This window comes from Dipteris shenzhenensis, chromosome 3 (genome assembly GCF_047967505.1).
Source record: "Dipteris shenzhenensis isolate YYH24624 ecotype China chromosome 3, Dip_SZ_1.0, whole genome shotgun sequence".
In the NCBI taxonomy this organism is placed as follows: Eukaryota; Viridiplantae; Streptophyta; class Polypodiopsida; order Gleicheniales; family Dipteridaceae; genus Dipteris; species Dipteris shenzhenensis.
Window position 1 is genome coordinate 38,926,114 of NC_141598.1, and position 16,178 is coordinate 38,942,291.

The 16,178-nt window shown below is 44.2% G+C and overlaps 1 protein-coding gene across 1 annotated transcript in view; it reads left to right on the forward strand.

Moving 5' to 3' along the window:
* LOC147903782 (tRNA ligase 1-like) overlaps window positions 1-16,178 on the forward strand; it is a 253,182-nt gene that overhangs the window by 13,230 nt on the left and 223,774 nt on the right. The window contains exon 2 of the mRNA XM_087401184.1: window positions 10,914-11,366. Coding sequence (XP_087257310.1) covers window positions 10,914-11,366 — 453 coding nt within the window. The remainder of the gene's footprint in view (window positions 1-10,913; window positions 11,367-16,178) is intronic.

Genomic DNA, 16,178 nt, shown 5'->3' on the forward strand with positions numbered 1-16,178 from the left:
TCAGACAGTCAAGATGTTTTGTCTGCTCCACGCAGGGGTTTTATGGAGATGTGTTCTGTGCCTATGAGCATTTGTCTTCTAGAACGTTGCATGTACCCTAGCATGGGGATTATTTGGACTTGGATGATGCATTCTCTATGCCACAGAGCACCTTCTTGCAGGATGTTAGGCCATCTTTTGGCTCCTAGTTTTTTACATTCATGCATCATTTCGGAGAGATGCGTTTGGTAGATAGACCCAACCAGGGGTTCATGCACCTATCGCTCCGCCAGTGAGCACATATACCTAGACGCAGCCGGTGCATCAGATGGCAGCAGCTACTACGTAGCAGGGGGTTAGTGGTGGGCAGCAAGCCACTTTTGATGAGATGCTAGTAGATTCCTTGCGTTCATATAGGGCCTTACCTGAGGCCATCAAATTTGAGATGCCTTTCTCCGATTATTTGAACCTCAAGCATGATGATGCCCGCACTTTTGGACGTTACACGCACATGAATTATGCAGCCAAGGATGTCAAGGACAAACTCACAGTGTGTAAGTTGATAGGGGACACTCGCACACCTAATGAGCTGGAGGAGTGGCTTACGAGGCCGGAAGATTATTTTCACTTCTACCCAAAGCAGGATAAGGACCACATAATCTTTGCGGGTATGCACATGCAGGACTATGCACATACTTGGTGGCTGTATGAAGGATTCACCTCAAAGGCCAACCACATGGAGGGGTTTTAAAGAAATGATGGTTACTACCTTCGTATCCTCACTCATCTTGGATCAGCACTTGGTTGTATTCTATGCTTTGTCACAAACTAGTACAGTCCAAGAGTATTTGCAGCGCTTTTGGAGACTTTCCTTGTTTGTACAGGATGTATCTGAGAAAGGGAAGTTGCTGCGTTTCATCCACGGATTGAGTCCTTCCCTGGCTGTAGATGTGAAGGCACATAACCCTCAAACAATTGAGCATGCAGCCCAATTGGCAGAGGTGTTTGAGCCCAAATATGTCAACAACAAGTATAAGATGGCAGCAGGCAGCGCATAAGGGAATGGAAATGCGGCTGAGAAGAAGCCTAAGGTGACTGATTGGCATGATAGGAAATCAGCAGCAACACCATTTCCGAGGTTTCCCACTGTTACACGCAGCAAGATGCCATATGCTAAGCCATACAGGTCACTTGATGCTAAGTCAGGGGCTTAGCCAAGTGCTGGAAATGAAAAATCAGAATTTAAACAACACATGAGGGCTATTATGGACAGCAAAAAGTGGGCAAACTTATGCTTAAGTGTGGTGAGAAATGGACTCCTGAGCATCGGGAAGTTTGCAAAATGCGAAACAGTGGTACTGCAAAACTCAGCATGATTATTGAGATATCTGGATGATGAGGAGTCAATGGATGCTTCTGAGACCTTGGATGCCACTCATGATGATTTAGAGGGTGCACATGATGTGGAAGAAGCTCTAGATACTGGAGCCACGAAGAGGGTTGATTTTCCCTTTGATCCCGGTGGTGCTATTGAACATAATATGCATGGCATACAGTCCAATACGCTCGGCCCACCTGTGGCATGTGAGGTCGTTAGCCTACAGCCTTTCATGTGGAGCATCAGGTTGCTATGCCTTTTCATGCGCAAGAGGATAAGTCAAAATGCTCCTGTGGACGAGGAGATCTATTGGGATGCGCAGCAAACAATTTATGTTATCTGTTTTCATGCCTTGATGGGTGCCAAAAGTGCTGAAACTATTAGATTGAAAAGGGCAAATTAGTTGGAGGACTGTTCACATGCTTGTGAACAGGGGTAGCACACATAGTTTCATCAATTCTAAGACCTTACAGAAGGTGGGACTGATTGCTAGTGAGATTGATCATGGGCTGAGAGTAGAGGTGGCAAATCGACAGCATTTGATCTGTAAATTTTGTTGCCAAGATGCAAGGATCAAGCTCTCTGAGCATTATGAATTTGCTGGGGATCTCTTGGCACTGGACATGGGCCAAAGATGCAAGGATCAAGCTCTTTGAGCATTATGAATTTGCTGGGGATCTCTTGGCACTGGACATGGCCCAATAGATGTTGTCCTAGGCTGTGATTGATTGTTGTCCTTAAATGGATTCTCAAGTATGTGTGTGTGTGGATTTGTATGTGTGAGAGCATATTTTTATACTATGGTCTACATCCACTGTTGGGTGCTGAGGATGTCATAGTAGCTAGTTCCTGCTATGCGTGATGGAGTTTATGGTTTTGAACATTATGAGTGACTATCATGAGATTCAAACTGCACTATGTTGTATTTTAGAGGATGAGTTTGGAAACGTTCCTGGATTTATCTAGGTATAGGCTTTGCTCTAGTAGAGAACTTGATGTGAGAACACAAGAGAAGGCCTAAGAAGTTGCAGCTTGCAAGGAGAGCAAAAGACAAAGTAGAAGCTTTTATTGGCCTGTACAAAGATATTATCCATTCAATTATGCTGCATTGAATGTAGATGGTTTACCAGTTAGGGCATTTAGATGGACCATCTCTCTTCCTTCTAGTACAGCTTGGATGTCCCATCCATCTAGGTCCCGCTAGATGAGATCAATAGTATCATACGGTGGGAACTACTTCAGCTCTATACATCACGGACTTGGGGGGGGGGAACCAGGAGTTTTCAACCAAGATCCAGTTCTGTCATTACCACTTCTTGAGAGTATCGGAGGATGGAGTGATTATTAGACCCCAGTATCTAGAGGTCAGACGGGTTTCACATGCATTGAGGATTGCCATCTGACAAATGCAGGTCTCATCCATCAGCTGAGGATTGAGGCACAGAGAGCTACCAAGAGAACAACGGATTTGCAAGCTATGCACACTGGTAGAGGTGGAGATCGAGGAGCACTTCCTGTGCACTTGGCCCATCTATCATGAGATCTGAGGACTGGTACCATGTCTCTTTTAGGAGGGGCACATGTTTGGGCCACTCTCTTGGTTGGTTCACTTTCATGACCAAGTGTGTGTTGGCCTCTATTTGATGGAGATGTGGTGACATAGAGAGACCTTAGTACAACATATCAGATAGCATGAGGTGACAATACCGTTGGAGACAGATCATGCAGAGTGACATGTCACCAACTTCTATGCATTCGACCCAATCTTGGGACATAGTGGAGTAGAGGAGGAGGAGATAGCCGACATGAGAGTAGCATGGATCAGCGGCGTGGAGTGGTGGAGCCAGTTACACAGAGACCATGCGCGATGCATAGGTTGACAAGAGCATGTACGATAAAGGTCCAGTCCATCCTTGCCTTACTCAAAGGAGACCGTTTGAGCTGGGGTGTTACTCTTGATATGGCTAATGGATACAGAGATCACTGAGACCACACCTCCCTATCCTAGCGAGAGACGATTCCATAGACACATATATGAGACATCTTCGCATTTGGAGAGCCACCGTGGCGCCTGGATATGTATTAGCTTTGAGTGCTTGAGATTTTTGAGATTATTAGCTTAGCACTCAGCAAGGGCCTTAGTGAGCCCTTTGCCTCAGCCCACAGTGGCTTGTACGAGTACTTTCTTGATTGTACTTTGTCTCATAGGCCCGCGAGGCCTTCCAGAGACGTTAATACATCTTTCTTTCTTTCTTTCTTTTATATACTTTTCTTCTGTAAAGGCACACTTCAAGTGTCTTAATTGTTGTCTTAAAAGATGTACGCTAGTGTTGATATCTACATAATGATGAAACAATTGGGGGCAACCTTACTTCAAACATCCAAAACCGAAGTACAATCATTACAGAAGAGGTTCGAAGCATCCCACACACTAGCAATGCTAGCTGGCTTGGGTCCACTTCTTCACCAACTGATGCCAGCTAATCTCTCACCACCTTCACCTTCATCTTCACCTTCACCTTCATGAGATGGTCATGTACTTGATCCCCTTCTTCCCTGTTACGACTAATGTTGAAGAGCTAGGATCTTGGACTTGTTGTCTGTCTCGTACAAGTCCTTCAGAGCCGTGCATGCTTGCCAAACGTATCAGCTGCCTGAATATGTGGAATGTGTTAGAAATGACCCAGCGGAAGACTGATAGTATCGCTAGGAGCTCGCGCAGTGTAATGTGGGGTGTGGAATCACAAACTTCTTAACTTATGTGCATAGATGTGCAAGCCAGTAAATAGACAATGCTGAGAGACAATATAGAAGCAACACTTTATATTTCCGTCCATCCAGAAACTAGGACAGGATACAATACCAAAAGGTTCTTCAACTACAAGCTTGGCACTTCTAGATATCTGAGCCCACGTGCTCCACCTCGAGCATATGTAGACTCTGCCTAGACCCCTTCCACCTTGCTGTCCGAGAGCCAGCCTAGGTGGGCTGCCACTCTAGCTCAGTCTGCAGCTTCTCCTAGGTCACCTTGTCCTCCTGCTTGTAGGCCTAAAGGCTCCCTCTTTGCTGCTCCTGTCTGCTGACCTGAGGACTGCTCCAAGTGATGATTGAATGAGGCCCAATGGCCTCTTTATATTGGCCCAAGGGGCCTTGAAATGGACCGACCTGGTAGGGCCGACCAGTCTGCCCCCTCCCAGTCTGTAAACCGACTTGGTTTGGGGGCTGTTCCACAAACCCGCCTGGCCACGTGGCAGCCCACCATAGGCGCAGGCCTCTGCCCTTCTGCTGGCCCTGTTCCAGCCTTGTTGCAGGCTCCATACAAGGCCCAAAGGCCCTGCCATGCAGGTGCCTTTGGCTACTGCAGGTCCCACCCTCTGTCAGGCTTCCAGCAGTCCTGCTCTCCATCAAAGAATCCTCCGTACAGCCCCGCACAGTGGGGCTGTACCCTGCTGATGTAAGTGCGACCTTCACAGGGCCCTGTTGCAGGCCGTACGCCTGCCCTTTGCTTTGACAGCTGCCCACATGGCAGCTCATGTGCTGCTCATGTGACAACCCCAATATCTTCAGGTCTACCTCCCTAATGCTCTCCTCATATGGGGGCTTACAAAATAGGAGGTGACCATTCCAACAGAATGTTCTCGATATGATTAGTGTAAGAGCTTGGGCATCCTTGTCCTCCCATGTTTCAAGCTCGCCTGGATTTACAGCCATCATACTCTTTCCTGAAGCATTCTTGATGTCCTTGGGCTTTGGATCAAGCCCCGTTGTGACTTTCCATAGCTTCCTAGCCACAAGACGGCTCCGGATCTTGACTTTCCTTATGGGATAGTTTGTCCCATCAAGCTTCCCTGCTTCTTCGAAACTTGGAATAAGCGTAGAAGGAATGGTGGTGGAAGTAGCAGTATGGAGTAGGAATGGTAGTAGACACCGCTTAGATCTAAGTTTGTTGAGCTCTACATATCCCAGCACATGCTGCATGTTTGCAGCCCATCTTCCTAGACCTTGTGGAGGAGTCATCTCAGTTCTTTTGCCTTATTTATTTGTTGTCCTTTGTGGGTTTAATATTCAGTTCCTTTTGCATGAGTGAGAATTGGAGAGGGTTGAGTGTTGCTACGGCTGTGTGAGATTACTACAGCAAGCTTCCTCTCTTAAAACAGAGAAATATATTTGACTGATGTTTCCTTGCTGTACCACTACTGCTACTAGCCTGAGTGAAGACTGGGCTATGCTTGCTGAACCCAGTATAGCTGCTTATGCTTGGGCACTGATGACGACATAAATGTTGCTTTGCTTGCTAAGTATGTCTTCCTTTTGTTTTTCATAAAAGTTTTTGTTTACCTCTTTTTTCTTCTCTTTCATTTTCTCTTTTATTTTTTGTGTAGATTTTTGGTCTTTAGAACAACAGAAAATCTAAATTTGTATGATTGGACTTATTCTAGTCTTACAAAGGTATATAGGAATGGTAGTAGACACCGCTTCTGAAAATTACAGCAGAAGAAAGCAAATCTTGCTGTATCAAGCAAATAAGCACAGCACACCTTTCTTTGAATCGGGGTCGCCTTCCGACTTCTTCCTTCTGGGTGAATACATGAGTTCCAATGTTGGCTCTGATCCCATGTCACGGAATAGAGGTCTAAAAAATCAAACATTACCACACGCAGCGGAAGGATCTCAGAAACTCTTTCTAAACACTGTAGATGCACTCAAGAGAGTAGACAGCAGATGAGAGAGCTGAGACTTTTATTCATTCACTGTTGTGGGAAACGTGCTCAGCAAAGGGGCTGGGCACAAGTCAGTAATCAGGGTGATTACAATGCTGAGTTCACAGAAGTAGAACACTCCACACTATCTCCAGTCAATGCTGCCAGTAGCACCTAACCCAAGGGTAATTTATTGAACTAATTCCATGGTTGATCACTTTTTCCAGCACTGAGATCTGTTTGGTATATGTCTAAACTCCCATATGTGACCTATATCAATATTTTCTGGTGTTGAAGTTTTAAAGTCCATACTATCCATGGCAGTCATGTATTGAATTTAATGAGGAATTTCTTGTAAAATAAAAGAATTTGTGTCTGCAATTCATTTTGATGCAAAGGTTGGAATTAACTTTACATTGGCATGTACTTCTCTGATTGTGATGGTGTTAAAAACAAGCCACTATTAAATAGCTTTATTTCTTTTAGGAAAAAAGAAAGAAAGAATTATTAGATTGGTATAAGTCAGCAGTCAGCAGCTCTACAGGAATCGCTGGCTTTATTCAAGTTTCTGTCCCTATGAACTTTCGGGTAGGATATGATTTTATAGAAACTTTCCTTGTAGACGACATCTCTAAGTTTGACTAGGTTATTGTTGTTATTGTTAGAATTATTATTATAATTCAGCAGTGACCAATGTAATGTAATAAGTAGGTTAGGGGCACTTTTCCCTCATTTAGAGGTTTTTCCCACTAACCACAGTTAGTTCACTAACTACGGTTAGTTAAGGATAAGGTTTTGTCACTTAGACAAAACCCATCCCACTTCTTGTAACAGTCACTTCTTCTATTGCAAACACTACGTTCAGCTCTCTTGCTTCCTGCTCTCTCACTCTCTTGGTTTCTAACATTCGGTATCAGAGTAGCAAGACCCTGCTCCTAGCTTCCTTGCCCAGCTACCCTGCTCCCTGCTCTTCCTTCTCGTCGTCCGTACAGTTCGTCATCAGCAGCTCATCGTCTGTACAGTCCATCCGTACAATCCGTACGGACTGATTCCGTACAGCCCGTACACTTTGCCGTACAAACTGCGCTCCTCTACCGTACAGTCTTCCACTACATTGCGTCACATCGTTCGTACTGTGCCAGTCCGTACATGTGCTGTCCGTACCTACTTCCGTACAACAGATCTGCGCCTGGTCGTACGCACAGCCTGCTGGTTGCTAGGTAGTACACAGCTTCAAAGCTGTTCGACGTACTACCTTCCGTATGTGCCCATACTACGCAAGAAGCTTGAGCTGTACATCTGTACAGCAGCAGTCCATATAAACAGCTGCTGTCAGTTAGCACTCCCACTGTTGCAATGCACAATGCGGAGTTGTGGCATGCTAGGTATGGGCACATGAGCTATGGCAGCTTAATGACACTTCAGAGGCATGATATGATTGATGCATTACCTCCTTTGGAGTCGCCTCCTCCTCATGCATGTGAAGGTTGCATTTTTGGCAAAATGCATAGGCTTCCCTTCAAGAAGGATGGTGGAGTGAAAGCTACAAGAAAATTGCAGCTTATTCACAGTAATGTTTGCGGTCCCATGAGGACACCTGCTTTTGGGGGTTATCTCTATTTTGTTACATTCCTAGATGACTTTACCAACTACACTTGGGTTTATGGTCAAAATCAAAAGTGTTTACGCATTTCAAACACTTTGTGGCTATGGTTGAAAATGAGACAGGACTCAAGGTGCAGACACTTCGCACAGATCGAGGAGGGGAGTACATGTCTCATGAATTTGAGACATTTCTGAAAGAAAAAGGTATTATGCATCAGCTTACAGTGAGGCTTACACCTCAACAGAATGGCAAAGCTGAGCAGAAGAATCGCACCACCATGGAAATGGATAGATGCATGCTCACAAGTAAGAAGTTGCCTCACAGGTTTTGGCTGGAAGGCCTCATGTGTGCCAACTATATTTTAAATCGGGCTCCTACAAAGGCTTTGAAGACAATCACTCCCTATGAGGCATGGTATGGGAGAAAGCCTTCAGTGGACCACTTCAGAGTTTTTGATTGTGTTGCATATGCCCACGTGCCTGTGGAGTTCAGACACAAGTTGTCAGATAAGGCACTAAAATGCATTTTTGTGGGATATAGTTCACAAAGCAAAGGCTATCGTCTCTACAATCCTGCTACACGCAAGATTTTTGTCAATAGAGATGTCATATTCTCTGAAAATTCTGCACATACAAATGCTGAATTTCAGATTCCGGCCTCTTCAGATGATGAGTTTGAGGGGATGCTTCCTATAGCATTTGGTTCCCTTGCTGAAAATCAGAATTTACAGCAACCTCCGCCAGCTCCACAAGTACAGATTCAGCCCCCAGCTGAATTGGTACAACCTCAGGGTGTGGATGAAGTTGTCAGGCAAGAAATTCAAGAGATACATGCTGCCAAAACAGTCCCGCATTGGTTGCTTTAGACTCTCAGGGAGAGTAGGCTTGAAGCTCCATTGCCTGGCAGAACTCGTAGTGCAGTAAGGCACATGGAGGGAGCTCATTCAGTTGAATCAGCTTATGCAGGTACTCTTCTTGATGAGGAGGAGCCTGAGACATTTGAAGAAGCAAAAGATAATATGCATTGGATGAATGCCATGCACGATGAGTTGCAGTCCATTCATAAAAATCAGACTTGGGATGTTGTGGATTTGCCACCAGGTAAGAATGCCATAGGTACACGGTGGGTTTTCAAAGTCAAAAGAAAACGAGATGGATCCATTGATCGGTACAAGGCAAGGCTGGTTGCAAAAGGATATGCTCAAAAAAAGGGCATAGATTATGAGCAGACCTTTTCTCCTACATCCAGGATGACAACCATCAGGTCAGTTATAGCCATGGCTGCAAATTTTGAATGGAATGTTTATCAGTTGGACATCAAAACAGCTTTCCTTAATGGAGACTTGTTGGACGAGGTTTATGTCAAACAACCTCCGGGCTTTCAAATTTCAGAAAATGCACTTAAGGTATGCAAGCTGAATAAAGCTTCGTATGGGCTGAAATAAGCCCCACGTGCATGGTATGCCAAAATTGATGCCTATCTGACCAGCAAGGGGCTGCACAATAGTCCAACTGAGAGCACCCTCTACATCAAGAAGGATGGGGCGATATTCTAGTCATCATTCTTTATGTAGATGACATGCTGCTCACCGGATCAAATGAGGAAGTAATTGTAGATTTCAAGGCCCAATTGAAAGCTACATTTGATATGTCAGACTTGGGCTTGTTACATTTCTTTTTGGGGATCCAGTTTATTCAAGAGAAACGTGGCATTGTTATGTCTCAGTCCAAGTATGTTCAAAAGCTCTTGGACAGATTCATCATGCATGATTGCAAGCCTATGTCCACTCCCATGGAGCCGGGGCTGAAGCTTACAATGCATGATGCGGGTGAATCAATTGATGTCACACTCTATAGTCAGGCTGTTGGATGCCTCATTTATCTCTGCAATACACGACCTGATATTCAGTTTTCAGTTTCTCAGGTGAGCAAGTATATGCACAGCCCAAAGATTATGCATTGGCGGGCTGTAAAACGCATCTTCCATTACTTGCAAGGTACAAAGTCTTTTTTTCGAAAAAGTGATATATTCCATTCAAAACGAATCATACAACAAGTGGGAGAGAAAGTACTCTATCCCTAGCCTCAACAATGTGGCTAAAAAGCCATGGAGGTGGTCTAAAATGCCACGACATCCCAAAAGGGGTCAAATGAAAAAATAATGAGCAGTCCCATGTCCTCATGAAGGATAAAAGTCTTTTGGCTTGATGTTTCCCAAGGGGGGTGACTTGCAGATGCATGCTTACAGTGACTGAAATTGGGCTGGAGACTATGATACTAGGCAGTCCACTAGTGGAAATTGTTTCTTTCTAGGACATGCTTGCATTTCTTGGCTGAGCAAGAAACAGTCTACAGTGGCTACCTCCTCATGTGAAGCTGAGTACAGGGCAGCTTTCACAGCGACAGTTGAATGTGTTTGGCTGCGTCGTTTATTTGCTGATCTTCATCTTTCATTGGAGGGTCCTTCTCCGATTCTCAGTGATAGTCAGAGTGCTATAGCAGTGGCAAAGAATCCTGTGTTTCATGCTCGCACGAAGCGAAGCACATTGAGGTTCACTATCACTATGTCAGAGAGAAGTTGCATGCAGGAGAGATCAGTATGATCTATGTGTCAACACATGACAATGTTGCAGACATCTTCACCAAAGCACTTCCACGTGAAAAGTTTGAGGCATTTCGCAGTGCCATCAACTTATCTCCTTTTGGTGATTGATCATTTCCTTGTACATGACATTGGCACTACAGGGGGGTGTTAGAATTATTATTATAATTCAGCAGTGCCCAATGTAATGTAATAAGTAGGTCAGGGGTACTTTTCCCTCATTTAGAGGTTTTTCCCCCTAGTTCACTAACTGCGGTTAGTAAAGGATAAGGTTTTGTCACTTAGACAAAACCCATCCCACTTCTTGTAACAGTCACTTCTTCTATTGCAAACACTACGTTCAGATCTCTTGCTTCCTGCTCTCTCACTCTCTTGGTTTCTAACGGTTATTTGCAGCTGAAGTTGAAGAGGATTTGCAAGTGTAAAGAAGTCCATGGTCTGATTGCTTGGGGATGCTTAGTTGGCTGTTGTATTACTGCATTTCATGCGAGCTTTATGTCTACTATAGGACAGTGGGTAGAAGTAGAATGTATTGTTCTTCATGCCCAATTTTGTGTTAACAGAAAGCGACAGTGTAAGGAAGCTAATCGTCAGGTTCTATGAGCTTTGACTGGCTGTGGATATTTACTGTGTTAATGCTTTTTTCCAGGGAAGAGGAGAAACCAGAGGTCAGTGGAAAGGAATCCCAAAGCAAGTTTTGCAGAACAACAGATTAGTGAAAGGCATCTCCAAGGCAAACGCTAGTGCCTTCAGCAGGAATTCTGGGGGATTGGTCTCCAATGCACTTCTGAATTCCAGTATCATGTCTTCCAGCTTTTTTACTGGTGGTTCTTCCGGTGGTTTAAGGGCAGAGGACACAGAGGTATTGGGTCAAGGGAGCTCTGGACCAAAAGTTAAGTGTATTCCCAAAGCTCAAGGTTTCTCCGCAGCAGAACTCAATACAAAGGCTGGTATTGCTGCACAAACTGAGCATCAAAGAGAGCTCAAAGTTTCAAATGATGAGTCTGAGCAGAAGATTAGTCAAATCAAAGGTGCTCTTGCTCAAGCTCGACTACGAGCAACTTTTTATCCGAAGTTCGAAAATGAAAAATCTGACCAAGAGGTAAAACACAGTGAAAGATTGAGTTAGTACAACTGTTCAATTTCTAGCATGGAGATCACGTGGCACCCTAAAACAGTGTTATGCATTTCAAGTTAGGTTATTCAGGTGCCTTTTGATGCTCAATTTTATGAGCAATCCTTAAAGAAGTTTTTTTGTGTGCAAACTATTTATTGTCATAACTTGCGAAGTTTGGCCACATTGGGTAATGGTCAGGCCTACTGTGTTAATGGTGCAATTTTTATCACAAACGTGTATGGGGCCTAACTTTTACCACAAAGGGTAACTCCTTTACATTTTGTTCTTTTATAAACAGCACTTGTAATATTTCTGCTTCCACTTGACTCTCCTTATCACTCTCTCCTGCCCATACTCCCTCAGTTTCTACCCTCTCTTTGCTCCATCCTGTCCTTTCTTACAACCTCACCATTTCTGCAATCCAATGGCAAGCTGCCTTTAGGGTAGGAAGGAAAAGCGTCAGACCAAGGCATATAATTGTGTCCCAAGATGCACAATGCAGACTCAAAGTGCTTAATCACACGCACCATCTGAAGTGCCACTCTATCTAGATAAATGAAGACCTCATGCAAAGCTAATACTCCCATGATCAAAGATACAAAAAAAGAGGGCAAAAAGGCATATGTAAAGAATGGGAAGGTAGTCATTATAGAAAAGGGCAAAGGAGGGGGTAACAATGCGTAGGGACTCCAGACCGTTGAGATCTAAGCATGGAATGTAGGCAAATGGTCACTAGAAAAGGCCTAATAGGAGGAAGATGTTTTGGGGGGATAGCATGCTACATCAACAAAGAATGGGAGAACCGAGTCAGGAAAATAAAAGAAGACCCACATAAATAATAATTGTGGCTAGAAATCAAAACATGGGAAGAAAATATAGGCATGGCAGTTTGCTATTTTGTGCCCCTGCAATCTCCGTTACACAAAAACAATGGTAGCATATCACGAGATAGTGAAGAAAGAAGTATGGAGAGGCATCTTAAGATGTAGGAGAAGCCACTCTCATGGGAAAACAGTTGATCATCTTATGTGGATGCTTCAGACTTTGAATATGCAATCGCTCTCCCTTTTTCAAGGACATGGGAGGCTGCACATGTAAAAACCCACAAGGGTCAAGTGTGATTGACTACAAACGGCTATCTCATCTTGTGAGGTTGATGAGTACAAGGCAGCCGTCACAACCATAGTCGTGTGTGATGGCTGTGGTGTTTATTGGCCGATCTTCATGCATCATTGAATGAGCCTACTCCGATTCTTATTGACAATTAGAGTGCCATTGCTGTTGCGCGGAATCCTGTGTTTCATGCTCATACAAGACATATTGAATTTCATTATCACTATGTCAGGGAACATGCATGGGATATTAGCCTTGTCTTCTACCCTATACAATAGAGTGTGGCAGATCTTTTCACCTCGTCCAAAGTTTCAGGCTTTTTGCGAAGCTTTGAACTTACATCCGTTTGGTGATTGATGTTTACCTTGTACATCGTGACATTGTCATTGCAAGAGGGTGTTAGGAACTTTGTCATCGTGACATCATGCCCAATTCCTCTCAAGGAAATAAACGCATGATGGGTGAAGACGGCGGGAGCTGACCCAATGCGCAATGAAGTAAGGGTGGGAGTGTGTTTTTGCTCTATGTTCAACCAATAGTCCGGGAATCAGGTCTAGATATGGTAGTTGCCATAAAAAAGAGGCCAAACAAGGACTGTAAATTATCTCCCACAAACTGTGAGTGCTCCCTTTCAAGTATCCTTGCCTTAGCAAGCAATAAATGACTGATTCATATCTCTGTTTTGTAAAAACAGCAAGTTCCCCAACTGAGTGCACAATATGGGTTATCCTTGCACAATACTGCCTGAAATAGGTTCAAAACAGTACGGAGAAGTCTTGACAATCCTCAAACAATCCCGGAAGTGGTGGAACAGCTTGAAAACAGCAAAACAGGCCCTTGAAATGCATGTCCAGCCCTCAAGCAAGTGGAGAATGGTGAGGGGACATGTGGAGAGTGGGCGTAGTGAGACTGGCTGAGGAGGGTAATGGACCCTAATTGGGGTCAAAAGATGTGGTGACTAGTTCACCCATTGACTCAACCTCTAATTGAGGTTATCGGTAAAAAGCCCCTTAATAAAGGGAAAAAGTGTGCCCCTAGCCCTTACTATATAACTTGGCCACTGTCTTGGGGAATATAAACATTTCTAACGCCTAGGCGCCCTTTTTATAGGTAGAGGGCTTGCTGCCCCCACCCGACATGTGGGCCGACCAAGCCTTTTGGATAGGTCAACCTAATGGCGTCCTTGCTGGCCCTACCTGCTAATCCTCAACAGACTAGTCGATTAGCCTGTGCCCTCTTTTCCTATCCAACAGGCCTGTCTTGGCTGACTGTTTTCAGGCTCATAGAAGTCTCTCTGCCTCCCATTTCAAGCCCATTTATTGGGCCTTTGCTAGCCCCAAAGGCTGGCCCATATATGGTACTAATATTATGCTCAAGCCGAGATAATATGGCCTCGAAAGGGTCAGTCGACATTAATGTTTAAGTAGCTGAAATTTGTATTGTATTTGGATTGCGCTTTATATGTATGGTCAAGAAGTTTAATGTCTAGGTCGTTGGTGAGGGTGATTACATGACTAGGTGAGTCGAAAGGCCAAAGGCCTAGGTGCTCCTACTTGTGAATTGTGCCTAGGGACCAGTGAGTTAAAGGTATCCCAAGAAGGGGTAAAGGGCGCATCCAAAGAAGGCTTTATAAATTGGACATGTGGCAATCTAGACTCATCTAGGGAACTGGGGGTTTGTAGAAGTAACCACACGAATGGAATTGAATTTGAATTGGATGGTAGCTTTTCTTTGATCGTGCTGACTTTCGGTAGTGGAGATATTTGTTTTGCGCTTTTCATTTGGTATCAGAGCCTTGGGAAGCTGGGTTGCTGCTCGTCATCGTTGCCTAATTGTCATCGCTGCCCGAGGTCCCATTGCTCAGAAACTATAGGCTTGCTATTCATCGCACCAAGGAGCCAAGCATTGTAGCCTGCTCGTGGCCTGATGTGCTATCCACAGCTGTCCAAGATTTGAATGTGCAATAGAATTAAAGAGAGGGCAAGTAGAAGACAAAGAGACAATACAAAGAAAGCCAAGATCAATTGACTTGGATTTCCCTCGTGCCAAACAACCACATGTTGATTTACCAGGGAGCTCTCTATCTTTTTTAAAATTCAGTTGGCTGAGGTTAAAATCATTGGAGCTTTCCAATTGTGCGCTTTAGTAGTTGCAGTTATTTTGGATTGCAGTGAATTCCTTAGATTAGGAGAAGATACCATGTCACAAGGCTTTGATGTTAGAGAGATTTGGGATACTTCACAGATATTTCCCGAGTATAGGGAGAGGACACTTCTTGTGGTGGACGTGAATTTATAGTGTTACAAATTCACAGTTTTGGGAGTTTTAGATTGTGCTTGTATACAAAAGGGTTTTAGAATTCTGGTTTATTCAAGCTGTTATTTCACTTTCTGGAGTGTATTAACAAAAAAAACCTTTGAAACTCTATGGATAAGGGGAAAGCTGTTGCAATGGAAGTTGAGGAAGAAGCCTCACGTGTGGATCCCGTAGAATCGGGAGTCTGGCCAGCATAGCAAGTGTTGCGCCCTGTGGCCGATACATTGTCAGGTAGGATTGCATTGTCAAAGGATGCCTTATAACAAATAATGACTCAGCACTTAAATGATAATGTAGGGCAATCTGAGTTTAGGAGGATGGTTCAAAATTTATTTGCGAGACCATCTAGAGAGGAGAAAGGAAAGTCTCCTATGGAGCTTGAAACCAATGTACGTGCAGTCGAGCTTGTGAAGGCTAAAATACCTAATATTGCCCACTATAGACCGGAAAAGTATGCTGGTCGGATGACGGACGGTAGTTGAGATGTCATTGAGGATTGGTTACACAAAGGGGATGAAGCATCCACCATTTGTGACATCAGAAATGACATGAAGAAAATCCGCGAGGCCACCCGTATGTTTATTGAGGCAGTGGATAGGTGGCGGATCAAACAACAAAAGGATGTAAACAACCTGACTTGAGTGGCTGCCAAGCTAGGGGGGCAAACCTCATACTGGAGTTTAATATGAAGATTTGGTACTGAAGAGGACGGAGAATAAGGTTGATGCGTTGTCACGCATTATGCACAATACGAGTTTCATGGTATCTGAGAGTGTTCTGATGACCATGGATGAGTTTGTCTAGGGCCTTTGGCCCAAGGCTAATTTGATTAAACACGGGGAAAGAGATGGCCTAGCATTTAGAAGAGGCCAAACTTATGTGAGATATACCATAACGGATGGTATGCTGAAACATAACGCCATGGTAGTTGTATCTGGTCAGAAGGATCTCAGGTGGAGGGTCTTTCGATAGTGCCATGATAGCCCTTGTGTGAGACATCCAATTGTTGACAAAACGTATGATCTCGTGAAGTGAGATTTCTTTTGGCCAAAGATGAAAAGGCATATTCGTGAATATGTGACACGGTGTTTCTCGTGTCAAGTAAGTAAAAGGCAGAGCGGGTGAAGCTACCTGTCCTTTTGCAGCCCTTGGATCTTCTACGAGGCCTACTTCTCTAACAACTATTTGGGTAGTATGTGTGAAGCAAGAGGCAAAGGATGCGCAGTCACAATTTTTCTTTTCTTGCAATCTCTCTTTTAATGTGGCAAGGACAAAAGATTCTATTGTCACATGTGCCAACAATGCATCTTTTCTTGTGAGAGGGATTGGCCAAGTGCTAGTCACTTTGTTGCTCCTGCTACCCACGCC